General features: G+C 36.5%; 2 protein-coding genes, 1 long non-coding RNA gene and 1 other non-coding gene across 4 annotated transcripts; all 4 read left to right on the top strand.

The window, feature by feature from the left end:
- The first annotated feature begins 1813 nt into the window (after positions 1 to 1813).
- On the top strand, positions 1814 to 3878 carry LOC131546951 (uncharacterized). Its single transcript, XR_009272814.1, has 3 exons — positions 1814 to 2163; positions 2312 to 2487; positions 3016 to 3878. It is a non-coding gene; the product is annotated as an uncharacterized LOC131546951 (long non-coding RNA).
- Positions 3879 to 4121: 243 nt separating this feature from the next.
- Positions 4122 to 9989, top strand: lrrc58a (leucine rich repeat containing 58a). Its single transcript, XM_058777212.1, has 5 exons — positions 4122 to 4471; positions 4716 to 5582; positions 7029 to 7157; positions 7247 to 7524; positions 8928 to 9989. Exons 2-5 carry the CDS (start codon positions 5128 to 5130, stop codon positions 9119 to 9121), a joined length of 1056 nt encoding a protein of 351 aa, XP_058633195.1. The 5' UTR covers positions 4122 to 4471; positions 4716 to 5127; the 3' UTR covers positions 9122 to 9989.
- A 902-nt stretch (positions 9990 to 10891) lies between these two features.
- trnae-cuc (transfer RNA glutamic acid (anticodon CUC)) lies at positions 10892 to 10963 on the top strand. The gene has a single exon. It is a non-coding gene; the product is annotated as a tRNA-Glu (tRNA).
- Positions 10964 to 11486: 523 nt separating this feature from the next.
- stn1 (STN1 subunit of CST complex) lies at positions 11487 to 15779 on the top strand. Its single transcript, XM_058779072.1, has 9 exons — positions 11487 to 11830; positions 12132 to 12227; positions 12649 to 12726; positions 12874 to 13041; positions 13177 to 13297; positions 13596 to 13746; positions 14262 to 14387; positions 14646 to 14718; positions 15038 to 15779. The coding sequence occupies exons 1-9, from the start codon at positions 11695 to 11697 to the stop codon at positions 15193 to 15195; spliced, it is 1107 nt and encodes a 368-aa protein (XP_058635055.1). The 5' UTR covers positions 11487 to 11694; the 3' UTR covers positions 15196 to 15779.
- The last annotated feature ends 622 nt before the right edge of the window (positions 15780 to 16401 follow it).

Genomic DNA, 16401 nt, shown 5'->3' with positions numbered 1-16401 from the left:
AACATACAAAACTGGTCAGGTTGATCTGTTTGTTAATTTTTTTCCCCAGCTGGTTGGGCTAGGGGATATTTTAAACTGGTTAAGACCAGCTTAAACCAGCAAACCAGGTTGGTTTAAACAGGGTTTTTGTTTTCAGCAGGGAAATACTACAGCTATTTATAAATCATCTATGTTGTCTATTAACCTTAATTGGCAATCAATCAATAAAACTATAAAGCAATAATCTTAAAAGAAAGGGCCAATTTTAATCAAGTAATGGGCATGTCTGATTGTATACCGTGTACAGTATATACTGGCATTATTGTGTAATCAAAATTATTATTGCTTAGTCTTAGCTAATTGCTACTTTTTTAATTACACTAACTTTTTCATTTTGTATAAAATATGACTACATGTAGTTTTATAACTACACAAACTGTTATGACTTAAGTATAAGCCCTGGCTCATGCTGATAAAAAGAGTAAGCCCTACTGTACCTCAAATGCCTTTATGATCTATCTACCAGTGGATTTATGCATTTATTGCTCATAAAACAAGCTGACCTGTTGAATGTCAACAGGTTTGCATGTAAAAGGCACTACCCAGATAGCAGGGTGACATTGATTCAATGTTGAAATTCCATCAGAATCATCATTTTGGTTGAGGTTGAAAATTCAATGCTAAATAATATTGGATCAATGTTGATAATTCAATGCTTTTCAGTGTTGAAAAGACAAATATTGAATCAATGTTGATTTTTGGTCAGCATTTCACTGGTGAAACTTTAGACTGTCAATCCCTCATTCAGCACTTAAATATGGTACATTTTCCTAGTGAGCACATGCTCATCAAACAACAAATTCTGCAAATTTTGTAAACTTGTCACCACTAGCAGCACCGTTAAATAAATAAAACTGTCTGATGGGTGTGTGGATTAACAAAGAACTGTGAGCATTAGACAGAACTCAGATAAACCAGCTGGATATTATAATTATTATTATTATTAGCAGCAGTAGTAGTAATGTTTTTACATTAGTAATGTGTTCATTACCTGTTTTTGGCTAGCTAGAGGAGTACATTCAGCCAGAGACTGATAATGACTAAATGCTCCAATGAATGTCCTTATAATTCTTGTGGTCATCCAGTTCATTAACTTAAATTAAACATTTTTATTTTAAAATTATAATTAAACATTTAAATTATAATTATATTTATATTATTTATAATTTATATATTCATTATAATTATATTTATATTATTTATAATTTATATATTCATTATAATTATTAGACTTAAATCATGTGAAATTTACATACATTTAATGAATCTAAGGAGAATAGAGAGAATTCAGAGGGTTTTTTCATGCGCCACAATCCAGTCCATCAGGTGGCAGTAATGCAGCTAAAGCTGGCTGCCAACCGCCAATCAAATCAAAGCTCAGGTCATCCAAGGTGGGGGTGACTTTTTTTTTTTTCTCCAGTATAACAGTAAAGAAGACACAAAACTAATTACAACCAATATTTGGTTAACCTAATGTTTTAAGCTATGTTTTCATTCTTCATTTTCCCTTTTGTAGCCCATCAGAGGGACATTTCCTTGGTTTGCTCACATCAGGTAAGAATGAATTTCTGTTGATTGTTACCTGTGACAGGTGTTGCATACTCTTAACTTTTACTTTTACCTTTTTAAATCTAGGTCAGAGGATGGAATCTCCTGGATCAAGGTTAATAATAAAAGGCAAGTCATTATTAAATGTACAAAATATATGTCTTAAAGCATCTTAATGTTAATACAATCTTTTATTTTGTAAAAGAGGCATTTTAAGCTATTTATTTAAGCTGCAGCAGTAAATGGTAAAAGAGTTATAGTCTCATCTCCCGTCCTCAAGCCATTTCTCTCTAATTAAAACACCTGGTTCGTTCAGCTGTAACATTCTGGGAGGGGGGCCTGAGGACTGGAGCTGAGAAACTACACTAACGGTTATGAAAAATGAACGCTGTGTATCATAGAAGTTGTTGATATATTGTGTGTTTTTTTTTTTTTTTTTTTTTTTTCTCAAAATGCTTTTCCATTGTTTATTCTGAAGTGACTGGAATACTGGCTGAACTAGTGTCTGGAGGTCTGTTTCATGAGACGCAGCTACCAGAGCGGATTCCTCAAAGTGAAGATGACAGATGTGTGATGGTAATTTACATTAAGATTTATTTATTTTTGTTTTTATTTATTTATTGATAAAAGCATGTTTTTCATTCAACATGGAAACTACATTCCCATGATATTTATTTGTAACCTATCCATGTTTTGTGCAAATATATGTTCCTGACACTTATAGGTTGGCTGTTTTGCTGTTGGAGGAGCATCAGTTGAGGCATATATTAGGATGCTGGGCTGTACTCTAACCATTGAGCCGGCTTCTCAGATGAACTGGCCAGTAGGAGACCGAAAGATCAGCATGAACAACAACAACAAAAAACTCATTTAGAGACACCAGGCTCCAAGATGTGCATGGTAAGTCTCCACATGGGTCCTTTGGTCTTAAAATCAGTTTGATCAAATTTAAATCCATTAAAAGTCTTAAATATCTTAAATGGAATGAGAAAAGCCTTAGTTATGTTTTCAAGAGGTCTTAAATTTGGAGACAGAAAAAAAACAGGAATTGCAAAATGGCCTAATATGATTATTAAGGGTTAAGGCCCGTTCAGACCAAGAGCGATAACTTTAAAGATAACTATGTTCATCTGTTTATTCTAAGCACACTCTTTATATTATGCTTTATATTAAGGGTTTCAAAATAATACGTATGTCTATAGGTGCTTAATTTCCATATTAAAATTAAATAGTCTTAAATTTGAATTCACCATGTTTTAGCTTGAATGTAAACCTTTTATCAAATTTCAATTTGCACTTAATTTTGTAGTACATTAAGTCACATTTCCAAATACTTTGGACCCACCTTTTTTCAGTTATACACTACTACTAATCAAATGTTTTACAACATTGTGCAGTTTTAACATCCTGTTTGTTTTTATACTTTAGATGCCTATCAACAACAAGGGAGAGCCGAGAAAGAGGAGGCCTGCTGTGACGGTGCAAAAATGGCTCGGTTGTGGTCCTGAACGGCTTGTGGGCATTGCCTTGTGGTGGAAAGCCCTGAGTTCATCAGACTATCCGTTTAATGAGGAGTAAAGACATCTTTTTTGAATCAGAAAAGTAGCTTCAATCCATGAAAGCTTCAAGTCCTAAACAGCAAACTGGTAATGTTTCAGTCTGTAGTACTTTAGTGTTTCTGCCTTTGATGGTGAGTTTTCATTTGCATTTACTTCCATTTTGCAGATGCAGTTTGCATTTGTTAGCCTATATGTGTCAGTTTTACAGGCTCTTCTCCTGGCATTTGCTTTATAAATTCAGAATGAACTGTTCCATGTAATTAAGTCACTTTGTCATTCATTTGACCATATTCTGTATGTAAATTGTATTTTAAGCTCTGTCTCCCAGTTTCACAAGGCTAGTCCCAGACTAAAATGCATGTTTGAGCAGTCTTAACTGAAAATAACTTGCTCTGACAGATCTTAATGTCATTGGCATTGCCTGTCTCAAGATGCACACCAGTAATGTTTATTTATTGCATAAAGCTGTTTAAGTATCCTAATTTAAGGCCTAGTTCTGGCTTAAGCCTTTTTTTTTTTTTTAAAGAATCACATGTTTTACTTGAATATAATGTTAATTTCCTGTTCAAATAGTGCGGGGGCAAAAATAAATATTTTTGCATGTAAACTGACTGATGTTGTTTATTATGAGTGACTTTTATTTTAAAACCATATTAATTGCAGTACTGCATGTTCTCTGATTTGAAAGGAGTAAAAAGCAGGATTGATTTGATAATGTTTCTATGTTGATTCAATGTTAAATAAGTGATTTAATTTACGTTGAAGAAATGTTGATTTTATGACCATCTTGATTGATTTTTGATTGATTTTTCATCGTTGAAATAACATTATTCCAGGGTGCAAACCTGATGAAAAATCAATGATAAACTTCAACATTGATTCAATGATAATTTGATTGATGCATCAACATTGATTCAATGTTGATTCAGTGTTGGTCTGCTATCTGGGTAACTACACGTGCGACAGTGTTGCCAGATTGGAAATGTCAAACTATGGTACCAGAAGCTCAAAATTATCCTATTTGGAAGAAAGTTATCGTACACAAGACTAACATTATCTAGAATAACAACTTTTTGACACGGCCTGCAAATTACCACAATAGATAAATAACATCGTGTCTACACCGGAAGCGAGCAGGGCAGTGCGTCGCAGCAAATATTGATATTGACATGATTTTTTCTTGCAAAAACGCATCGATTTGCTACAGGAGGCCTTTATTCACCCCCCGGAGCCGTGTGAGGCACGTTTTAATATGGATGGATGCACTTTATTTGTGTACTACTTTTAAAAAGAAGAAAGTCATATACACCTAGGATGCCTTGAGGGTGAGTAAAACATGGACTAATTTTCATTTTTGGGTGAACTAACCCTTTAAATGATGTGCTATCTACCAGCATTGCCTTTTGCTATAGACTGATCGCGATCGACCTATTGGACACCCCATATGTGCACAAGCCCATTTAAAGCGTCTGTAATGAGACTATTTGTGCACGAGTATAGAAGCCCCATGATTACAACTGCCATTATATGAAGTGTCAAAAAATTCTGAAAACTATTTTTTCATTATAGATCGTACAGAGGTCAAAATTATCGAACAAATACGATAATTATCGTACGTCTGGCAACACCGACGTGCAGGGTCGCATAAGAGCCTTGAGACGGAGCAAACTTGCATCATGTTTGGACCCTGGATGACCAACCACTGACTGCAGGAGGCGTGCCGCGTGACACATGCGCGCACTCCAGTACAGATAAAACCAAAGTCTTCGGTCAGGACTCGGGATCGCACTTCTCACAGCTGCAGTTCAGTCAGTTTAGTCAAAGAGGATCATCTATATATAATAGGCTATATGTGTATGGATTATAAATCAAGACAAGAATTCCGAGGCGATAACCTTTTAGATTGTTGCACCCTTAAAAAGTGTGATCCTTTGCTTTATTGTATTCCTATTTTATTATTTTGCTGTACTAATTAGTCCATATGGCTCGTTTCCCAAGCATGGACGACAAGTGTTCTGTTTTATATTTGTCGCGTCTGCATCTGGACGACTTGAGCTTGGATCATCTCACGGACAGAAAAAGACAACAAATCCAGCAGCTGCATCTCACTTACAATCGTTTATCGTTTCTTCCACCTTCCGTTTGTTTTCTCTCCAACCTGGAATATCTGGATATCAGCAATAATGCGCTCACAGTCATACCAGATGACATTATGCGCCTAGCAAACCTAAAGACGTTTGTAGCAAAGAACAATCTTCTGAATGAGTCCTCGTTCCCTAAGGAGTTTGAACGCATGCAGGTAGAGACTCTGAATCTGAGTGGGAACAGGTTTGAGGACATTCCCATGCAGTTTCTCAAAATGACCACACTACAGTCCCTGTCACTTGGAGGAAACAGATTGAAGAATATCCCTGCAGAAATAGAGAGCCTGACCAGGTATGAGTTTGTTTCTTTGTCTCTTAATACGATGACCCAAACAACAAAATAAAAATAAATCAATAAATAATTAAAAAACAGACCGTTTATTCTGATAGATTATTATAAATACATGAATAATAATAACAATAAATACACAGGTGTTCATTTTTTACTATGGCATAACATAGTACCATGTCATAATTTTATTGTGTTCTGCCATTTTAAAAAATATTTTTTACAATTATTTTTCCAGTTTTACTTATTTTAGTACATGAACACTAAATGAAAATGAGAAAAGTTGCTTTGTCAGCATTAAAAAATAAAAGTAATAAAAACATACAAATGTATTAGATAGTTAAAATTTATTGTTAGCTAACATTTTTATTTTTTTATTTTATTTTTTTATTATTTCAAGTTAACTGTAATATCCCTAATATACACTGCTTTATACCTAGTGTACTCATACACGTTTGTTTGGCCAACTTGTAGGAGTATGCTAGCATACTGTATAGCTAGCCTTAAAGCTAACACAAGCTAAGAGCTACAAAAATTAGATTTTAATGCCATGGGTCTTCAACTGTATCTCTTGAGGGCTGTTGAGATCCTTGTACAGATTTGCATCTGGCTTGGATCAGTGTTACAAAACAGCAGTTGAATGCATGGGGTTGGTTGGTTTGGGTAAAAGACTAACCAATAGAATGGGAGAACTGCTTAAGTACTTGACATAACAGTCTGTTTACTCTTAAGTTAATGATCTCTGGTTTTATTTAAACCTACTAGAAAGTTAAAAGTAGATCTTCCTGTTTCATAATGGCATTGCTAAATTCTGTATTTACAGTAGATTAACTCTGAACTTCCCCCTATGTGTTTTAAGTTAAGTTAGTGACATATTGTCAAGTATGGTGACCCATACTCGAAATTAGTGCTCTGCATTTAACCCATCCAAGTGCAGTGAGTGGTGAACAAATGCACACACACACCCAGAGAAGATTAGGGGTTCGGTGCCTTGCTCAAGGGCACCTTAGTCATGATATCGAAGGTGGAGAGAGTGCTATTCATTCACAATCCCTACCTTTAATTCCTGCCGGCGCGAGAATCGATCCGGCAACCTTCAGGTTACAAGCCTGACTCCTTTTTATCCTCATTGTATGATTGCTCACCTCTACATTACAGTAATTTCACTTTAGCTTTTCCCATATTAATATACACGTTTAAAAACGGGCACATTCTCATTCAGGCTTTTTATTTAAGATTTAAACACACCCCCTTTGGCAAGATGAGAAATTAGTATTTTGTGCAATTTTCCAGGTAGTAAATCTGCTAAAATTTGTTTTGTCAATTTGTAGGAGTATGTTAGCATACGCTATAACTAGCCTTAAAGCTAACACAAACTAAAAGCTACAAAACTTTGATTTTTAAAGTCATGGGTCTTCAACTTCTGACCTCTGTTATGTGATGCTACAGTCTAGAGATGCTGTATTTGGGAGGAAACCTCATCTCCTCCATCCCACCTGAGGTGGCTAACCTCCACAGTCTGAGATACCTGGTTCTATGTGACAATCGCATCCAAAGCATTCCACCCCAGCTCAACAAGTGAGATCTTTTGTTACTTACTGTATGTTGTTAAATCAGGCAGTTATGTGATATTTTTTAATGGTATGATCTGATTTCTGTCCTTGCAGACTACACTCCCTGCTCTCTCTCAGTCTCCACAACAACCTGCTTACCTTCCTCCCTCGTGAGATCCTCAGCCTCGTCCATTTGCAAGAGCTCAGTCTGCGTGGAAACCCACTTGTTGTGCGCTTCATCAAGGATATGACCTACGACCCTCCATCCCTGATGGAGCTGGCAGGACGCACCATCAAGTCCCAGAACCTTCCGTTCAGCTCGTGTGACCTACCGTCCAATATGATCCATTATTTAAACCTGGCTAGCGAATGTCCCAACCCAAAGTGTGCAGGTAGGGAGGACAATAAGGCTGTATAATCTATGAAAAAGAGACATATTTAGGATAACAGTAAAAAATAATCTATATCCTGTGAGGATAACCTTGCTTTAGATAGCATCGTGCATTAATTACACTACATTACACATTAATTAAAGGAATATACTGGGTTCAGTACCAGTTACCTCAACTGATGGGATTTGTGGTATAATGTTGATTACTTCATCTTCATGTTACACTGTTACAGCTCGAGGCTGTCTACATTTGGACTGTTGTCGGAAGTAGCGCAAGTGCTTGTAGTATAACTTTACACAGAAAAGATTAGTATGACACACCAAAAGAGAACTTAAAAAAATATATAATAAAAATCAGACTTTTGCCTACAAATAAATTTTTTTGCACGAGCATGTGAAGCCTCTGCGTACTTATGTGAAACATTCGCATGCTTATGTGAAATTTTTGTGTTCGCGCGATAAATTTTCCATGCTAGTAATTTTTTCTTTTCTAGGTCGCATGCAAAAGTCAATGGATTTATTTTATTTTTGCAAAGGTTCCTTTAGGGGCTTTGTAAAGTAAGTGATTTTTTAAATGCTAAAATCATGTTAACGTGCACAAGTTTGCAACTAAATTGTTGAAAGTTGGAATTTTAACATAACCCAAATTTATGCTTTTCTTTACAAAGAGGGAATTTTTGTGTCAATCGCAACGTCGCTTTGGATAAAAGCATCTGCAAAATGATTAAATGTAATTGTAATCAACATTATACAACAATTGACCCTTCACTAAGACCCGCTCCTTTAGTTACTGTTGCTATGTCTGACAAGCCATTACGCTCTTGCGCCACACATCATGTTCTCACGCAGTGAAAAATACTTTGCGGAGCAAAGTGAAAACTGACAACACGCCAACAGACAAGACAGAGCAGGCTACTTTAGGTATGAAACAAAGTGTCAGCTTTGTCATTTTCTAAGAAATTCTCACAATAAATAAAGTTTTGTGGCTCTTTAAAGTGTCGTGACAGATCACTGTAGCGCCTCAGTTCAAGCGGCAGGTGAACCGATCATCTCTTCCTCTTTACTAGTTATTTTATGAAATAAACATGAACGAACATCAGAAGGTATCTTGTTTCAACCGTGGAAAGACGTCTATATGCACTATTTTTCAAGTTTAAGTCCACCAACGTTAATATACTCTCCTGTCTGGTTTGTTTGTTGGACAAAAAAGGCAGATTCGGCATTATGATTGGTCAGATCACCTGTCAATCAAACTCCATTCGAAGGGTCAATTGCTTTTGACTGATTCTTAACTATAAACTTCATAGGTTGACAAAGTTGCAGATTTTTATTGTTGTCTTTGACATGTTGAATATTTGTCCACCTCTTCACATTTCTCTATATCTCTGCCATCATGCCCTCTAGGTGTTTACTTTGACTCATGTGTGAGGCACATCAAGTTTGTGGATTTCTGTGGGAAGTACCGCCTGCCGCTTATGCATTACCTCTGTTCGCCGCAGTGTTCCTCTCCCTGCAGCTCAAACCCACAGAGCGACGCAGAGTCAGAGGAGGAGAACAGCGTCCCTGCAGACAGGCTCCAGCGGGTACTGCTGGGATAGGACAAACCTCCAACAGAGACAGTTACCTGCCACAGGATTTCCATTTAATGCTCAATTTAATGGTTTTGTAGGCCTACAAAATGTTAAAAACACTTTGACCCAAAAGAGTTGGGTTTTAGAACTGTTTTAGTGACTCAGCATAAAAGCAATGGCTATTTAGTTTTAATGTGATTAATACAGGTTTAAACTATAAATCAAACTTAAAAGGAATAGTTTACTCAAAAAAAAAAAACCAAAAAAAAAATTCTGTCATTTTCTCACCCTCATATCACAGGTACTTTTTTGCATGACCTTTGAAGACTTTTGATACTGTATATTGTCACATGGACTACTTTTATAGTTCTTTTATGGTGTTTTTGTCTGTTGCAATTCACCTTTTGTGTTCCTTGGAGAACTAAAGTAAACTGGTTTGAAATTTCATGAGGGTGAGTAAATAATACAAACTGAACTATTCCTACTAATGCTGCTCATAAGGCATCTGAAAACTTTTGCATCTTGCCTAAAACAGTATTTCGAGTAGGTCAGCTTGACACAGACCAATCCTACATGCAATCAGAGAACAAATTGACCGCTTTGCACTTCTGGAAAATGTGATCAATACGTGAACAGTTACTCTTTGACCTCTTCTTTGTATTGACTGTTAATCTGCCCTAACTTTTCTGTCCAAAGGTCAGGTTATGGACTATGATGGCTACGTCACACAATTCGAAAATGCATAGAAAGCTATCATCCATGACACATTTTGTCTTATTTTCAGAAGTTTGGCTACAGCGAACAGGTTTCAGATCAGTATTAAATGGTTTACTGTCTCTAAAAGAGCTCATAATTGCCTTAATAGTAGGCTAATAAAACAGATATTATACTCCTCGATGATAACTTATCTGTTGTGTGTGTGTTTCTTGAGTGCACTAGTTATTATTTGAGTCAGTCTGACTATTTTATCGTACCGTGATGATTATTTTAATGGTATTGCATAATATATGGCTTTGCGAGTTTTGGTTCAGTGAGTTCACATCAATATCTGACAGCTGCATTTATGGCCAATTTCTATGCACTCTAATCCCATCAGATGCAGCTATCACTCTTCTTGCAAATATCAGTCTTTTATCACTGTTTACGATTTTACAGTGACCTGACACACACCTCTGCTGAGACGAGGAAGAAACTGTCCATCTCTGTCTGGAATAATGGGACAGTTTTACAAAGGAATCTCAAAGGTAGGATGAGTCAGCACTTCTCTCAGTTTTACAGGTCTGACTCAGCACATTCAAAACACATAAACGGGCTTAAAAAACTGAAATGAGAAAAAGTAAATGTCTAGAACCACACACAAAAAAAGGTACCCCCTGGGCTGCGTTTCCCAAAAGCATTTTAAGCCTAAATACATCAATTTAGGCTTACGACGCTTTAGGAAAACGCAGCCCAGGTCTATTAGCTGGGTTGTAAAGGGTTTTTGGATCTGGCTTGGCCAGATTGGGTGACGGGGACAGCTGTAGGAAAGAAAGATCTCTATCCCATATTTCAAGACTCTTGTGGATGGTAAAAACTAAAGAGGAAAAACAATCCGAAATCTTAAAATACAGTGTTTCACAAGACCCTGGCGTACTGATCTGTAAAGTCCAGAAGAGAATTAGTGTATTTTGGACAATAAGTCCAATAAATCTTTCGAGGGAGATGATTATCTTCTGAAGTATTCTTTGAAAGTCCTTTACGATTCTTTGAGAACATATTGTTGCTCAAAAAGACAGACGAGGTGTCGACGCACAATGCTCCCTGGTGGTCTAGTGGTTAGGATTCGGCGCTCTCACCGCCGCGGCCCGGGTTCGATTCCCGGTCAGGGAACACAAGTTTTTCTTAAATTAGTTACTCATTCTGAAAACGAGGTTTAGCTATCTGCTAAAGACTGAGTTGTAAAAGACGCACCATTTGTGACTTTTTGTCATAAACTTTGGCGCTCTCCCGTCTTTCACTAGATGCATGGCGCCATCGTCTGGCCACCCGTTTACCGTTTGCATATGCGAGCCTATGATTTTCTCCCCCCGACCATCAGATTTACAGATAACAACATTATTTGGTTCAAAAACGCAAACAAACAAATAAATAAAAACATACAATTCAAATGTTTACAAATACTAACACATTTTACAGCTTTCTTTTCTTTTTTTTCAAAAGATTTTTTTTAATTTTTTTTTTTAGATATGGTTGAACTTCTTTAAAATGAAACACAAAGCTGATTTCCCCTATATTTACATTTATGTAGACTAAATTTAGCTAATAGAAGTAGCTTGGTCGCCTTCCTCGAGCGTCCTGTCACGTAACCTAATTAATATTCATGAGCTCAGCGGAGCTCCGTCGTATATGCGCAGTGACTCAACTGCGCAGAGAGCGGAAAAACACAAACATGACTTCTTGGGTTCATCAGGCTCCAGCATTGTTTATTTCCTGTTGCTGCGGTATTTAGTAAAGCAAGCTAAGTTTAATCGAGGTCACCCCAGAAGCGCGGAGATTTGCTGTCGTGTTTATGCTTCTCTTAGTTTTCGGTGCTTAACTTTGTGCTGTCACAGTGATGTCCGATGGCAGTGAATCCCGGAGATGCTGATGCTGATGAGCTGCCGTCTGTGCTGTGGGGTCTGGACCCCGTCTTCTCCGCATACTCGAGACTCTACATCACTGACATCCTACAGATGAAAGAGTCCAGACAAGTACCTGGTAACGTTAGCCTAAAATCAAGAAGCTAACTCCTGGCCCCTTTCATTTTGTTTAATGGAGTTGTCTTTAAATACAGTATTTAAAGACAATAAAAATAGGCTACTACAGCACTTTTCTAAACTCTCTTCTAAACACCTGTATTCCGGCAACTTATTGTTTTGCATAAGTGGGAAAGTGTTCACAATATTTGTCAGCTACTTGTTAGTTTGTCAGGTGCTGTCTTTAAATAATAATGTATAGATAAGAAGACTCTGTTGCCACAAAGCTCCCATATTTGACATGTGAATGTGATGTTTTGTAGGAGTTTATTTCTACAAGACTCATCCAATCTTCAAGGTGGATGTACTGGGGACAGTTGTTTACAAGAGGGAGAGAGAAGATTTCTACTGCTATGGAGGTCTGGAAAAACATGTTATTTATTTATGTTTTAATATGTAAACATAAAAGTGTAAACATTTTAGCATTGCCTTATTAGGTCTATATATTTCAAAAAATAAAATAAATAAAGCAACGATAATATAAATAATAAATATTGTAGTAAAATATAGTTGAAGTAGTTAACATAATAAAATATGAAATAAAATATAATTAAAAATATAAAGTTAAAAAAAAATGTGTTATCAAATAGATCACAAAAAAAAGAGTGGTGGTCACTGTCAAGTTGGAAATTTTCTTTGTTCCTCCATAAACATTAGCTCTTGACTAGTAATTTTGCTTTTGGTTGTGTGCTATCTTGCCCTGGGAACCAAGTGACCAAGGACTGCACCTGAAAAAAAACTTGTCTTACACTTTCTTGTCTGTTCTCCTTCAACACACAGTGGATGATAGTACTGGTGTCATAAACTGTCTTTGTTGGAAAGATGAGAAATACAGTGATCAAGGAGAATCAACTAAATGTAAGTTATGAAAACTCTGACACAACATTAGTACCATTAAGTAAATATTTAATTACCAAAAATAAAATAATATAAAAAGCTATGGAAAATATATGTAATGGACATTTACCCATTAAAAGTACTAATCCAGTGCTAATGTTAATGTAGCCAGAGATCCTAGTGGATCCTCCAGAGGATTTAACATTGAAGATGAACTCAAACGGCTGAAAGAGACTGAACAGAAGAGCACTGTGCTGGAGATCGGAGACCTGCTGAGGGTACGAGGAACCGTCAAAACCTCCAGGGATGCGAGGGAGATCAGCGCCACTTCCTTCTGTGAGTCAAATGTTCAGGGATTCAGACGCTATTCTGGCAGATAATTAGTTTGTTTAATCAGTTAGATTGAGGCTGTTTGTAAAACAGATGGTTTCATTTATAATTATTTTTCTGTAATCATCACTCTGTGTGTAGATAAAGTAGATGACCCTGTGATGGCAGAGCAGATATCGCGTATGCTGGAAATGCCTCAGGTGTACAGAAAGTGCTATGATCAGCCCTTCCAGATGCCAGGAGATGACCTGGGCGGCACAGCGTGAGTCAGACAGAAAGATTGTGATATCTTAGATCTTACGCTGCAGTGACATTAACCTAATTCTGTTGAAGGGAAAAATGTATGCATATATTAAAAAAGGCCTCTAAGACTAGCTTGCTCTATTCTTTTTCTGTTCTCGCTTGTTTTCTTTTTATTTATTAAAAAAAACTTTGCTACGTGTACTGCATTAGGCTAACTGAGACTTGTTATAGCACTTACATATCATTGCTCTTTTGTTGCCTCCTCCTTATATACAAAATACAAAAATGTTTTCTGTGCTCCTAAATTTTATTTACAGAGCAGGTGGTTCCTCGCGTTTCCACTATTTGCTATCTCGGGCCGTTCTCACCCTTAAGGAGTTCTTCTTAGAGAAAGAGGTTGCCAGGTTTCGTCCATACGATGTTGAGTTCCTCTTGCATCCGCTGATCCAGAGTTCTTCAGCAGAACAGGTACTGGGCCTGACCTTGACCTCCGTTATACTCTGATAGATAGATAGATAGATAGATAGAAATGATATATGCAGATTTTGCATACACAAAAGATGAATGCATAAAGCTATCAAAGTAAACTGTCCTTGTTCAATGTCACTACTCTTGGCTGGAGTATAACAGAATATAAGAGCCAGGAATAACTTATGGTGGGCACGGCAGGGAGGATGTGTTGTGCTGTTTGATGGCAGCAGGGAGTGATCGTCTGTAGCACTTTTATGAGATGCTGCTAGTCTGGAATTTCAAGGACAACAGCATATGGTGATGAGAAGTATACTAATGAGAAGCCTAACGATATCTTCCTTAGTAGTCAAATGAGAACATGCATTGAATTTGCATTTTATTTAAATGTTCTTTATTTGTTGGAAGTTTTTTGGGAGGCTGAATTGGTAATTTTGAATGATGCATGACAGAAATGTGATTCATTGTTGAAGTGACTCATCCGTCATAATGCTTTTTTTTTTTTTTGTCTGAAGGAGTCAGATCAGCCCGGGACGTCATTTGCCACACAAATTCGAAACCTTCTGAAAGAGACTCTGAGTGTTCTCCAGGATGAGGGACAAATATTCCGGAAAATACGGACCCAGGATGAAGTCTACAATGTACGTGCGATGGTTACACGCACCTCTTAGCAAGTACAAACAGTGTTAATGTTACCTCAGGAGACTTTGAACAAAATTAAAGGGATAATGTTTAATATCTGCTTCCTACACATGCTTTCTACACATTTCAGGATTGTACCACTGGGATTTTAAAATAAGATTTAATGTGGTTTGATCACAACAGAAATGTTATATAACATATAATGTCTTAAACTAGTTTTAAATATAATTATATTTTCGGTACATTGGCTGCTTCAGGTGACAGAGCAAGACAAAGATCTTCACACAGCGATCAAGGATGTTTTACGAGAGGATACCAAACGGGAAAAATGTGAGTTTTTTTTTTTTTTTTTTGCATACTAGTCATGTTATTAATATTATTACACTGTTTGGAAGACTTGTTTCTGGTTGTTCAGACACTGCAGGTCAGATTATTTTGTATAATAAACTATATAACTGATATTCTTTTCATTTCAAATTATAGTTTCAATTTGAAGCAGTATTAATTTTTGTAAATCTTGATTTATTGTATTTTGTTTTATAATTAGTATAATGAGATAATGTACAGGCAGGCAACATTATTTCAAAACATATACTCATACATGAGTAGAGGACCTTTCTCATATGCAGTTTTTTTTTTTTTTTGGCAGATGCTGAGAAAGGATGCCATGTCCTGCATATTTTGTCCAGCGTGAGGCAGCGCTACAGCCAAAATCTGAGTCGAGAGGTGCTGGAGGTTGCCCTGACGTTCTTAGAATGCAATAGTGACATAATAAGCACAACAGAAGCACACTACACTGTTTTGTAGCGTCATTTTTTAAATTCCATAAAATATAATCAGTGTTAAAAAACAATCATGAAGACGTGTTATTTAAATAATTAAAGTCAGTTTTATACATAATTGATTGTTTTTATTTATTTATTTATTTTTTAATCGTTTCCCCCCCCAATGGTTCAGAATAAGAAGAGCATACAGACATATTCAAGCATTATTCCTAATGTCAGATTATCTCTTTAATAGCTTAAACAAACTTTTATTAATTGAGTATTTCTACTGTTTAACCCAAATGTTATAGCCCTGTTAAAAAGATGGGCTGACGCTGTTGCTAGGTATGACACAGCCTTTTGAAGACTGATTGGTTGGTTGTCAATGAAGGAAATAAAAGAGCGCTTTTAAGTGTAGGGTCTATTATAAGCCTTCACTTTGAAATTATAGGCGTAATTTTTCCTGTTTTACTATACACACAGACACATTGTATACATATACATTGTAAATGTATATATATTCTTTATTTTTTTATTTATTTACCATGCTGTTAGTGTCGTAGGCTACTTACCGTATTTGATAATAAATGAACAGCGACACAATAAGGTAATTGTTTGTGTGATCACTTTGCTTATAGAAGGTTGTGACAGACCCAAATCATCACTGCTGCATAGTAGCATTTTTTTCCAGTTTCCAAAGATGGTAATGTAGCTAATGTATCCATTTCTGGCTGTCGGAGATGTTAGCATGTTTCTAATAAGATGAGTCACAAACATGATCCCTGCACGATCTAATGTGTAGCGTTTTATTAACTCACTGTCATGCATTGTGTGCAACATATTTCTTCTCCCTCTTCGTGTTTTGTCAATTTTCTACACCGCTAAAGAAACTCTAAAGCCTTTTAAAAGTAGTTTACCAACAAATTTAGACCTTAAAACCACTTTTAAGGGTTACTTTTTTTTCTTTACTAGGAATTTTCTTTAATTTTAAGAGGAAACACCCACATCTCTAAGAATTTTCTTCGAATTTTGTTACTAGGAGCACTGAGATTTTTCATGAATACGGCCCTGGGGTTTTATAGTGGGTGAGCTAATTGGGTCGTTTGAACCTGTAGTTACACTCCACGGCCTAAGGAGGTCACTGTGAGCAAATAGATACGCAACTGTCCATGAGCACATCTGTATCTGTGCGCGTTCAGTTCTCTGTATGCTCAGTGGAAATATGAGTAACAGAAATCACGTCTCGCAC

This window comes from Onychostoma macrolepis, chromosome 01 (genome assembly GCF_012432095.1).
Source record: "Onychostoma macrolepis isolate SWU-2019 chromosome 01, ASM1243209v1, whole genome shotgun sequence".
In the NCBI taxonomy this organism is placed as follows: Eukaryota; Metazoa; Chordata; class Actinopteri; order Cypriniformes; family Cyprinidae; genus Onychostoma; species Onychostoma macrolepis.
This window is presented reverse-complemented; position numbering and strand designations above follow the sequence as displayed.

Bases quoted from the DNA above. Each gene is read 5' to 3' on its own strand.
- lrrc58a (XM_058777212.1), top strand. From the start codon at position 5,128: ATGGCTCGTTTCCCAAGCATGGACGACAAGTGTTCTGTTTTATATTTG. The intron at 5,583-7,028 runs GTATGAGTTTGT...GTGATGCTACAG, and splicing joins GAAATAGAGAGCCTGACCAG to TCTAGAGATGCTGTATTTGG. The intron at 7,525-8,927 runs GTAGGGAGGACA...CATGCCCTCTAG, and splicing joins TCCCAACCCAAAGTGTGCAG to GTGTTTACTTTGACTCATGT.
- stn1 (XM_058779072.1), top strand. From the start codon at position 11,695: ATGGCAGTGAATCCCGGAGATGCTGATGCTGATGAGCTGCCGTCTGTG. The intron at 13,747-14,261 runs GTACTGGGCCTG...TTTTGTCTGAAG, and splicing joins AGAGTTCTTCAGCAGAACAG to GAGTCAGATCAGCCCGGGAC. The intron at 14,719-15,037 runs GTGAGTTTTTTT...TTTTTTTGGCAG, and splicing joins GGATACCAAACGGGAAAAAT to ATGCTGAGAAAGGATGCCAT.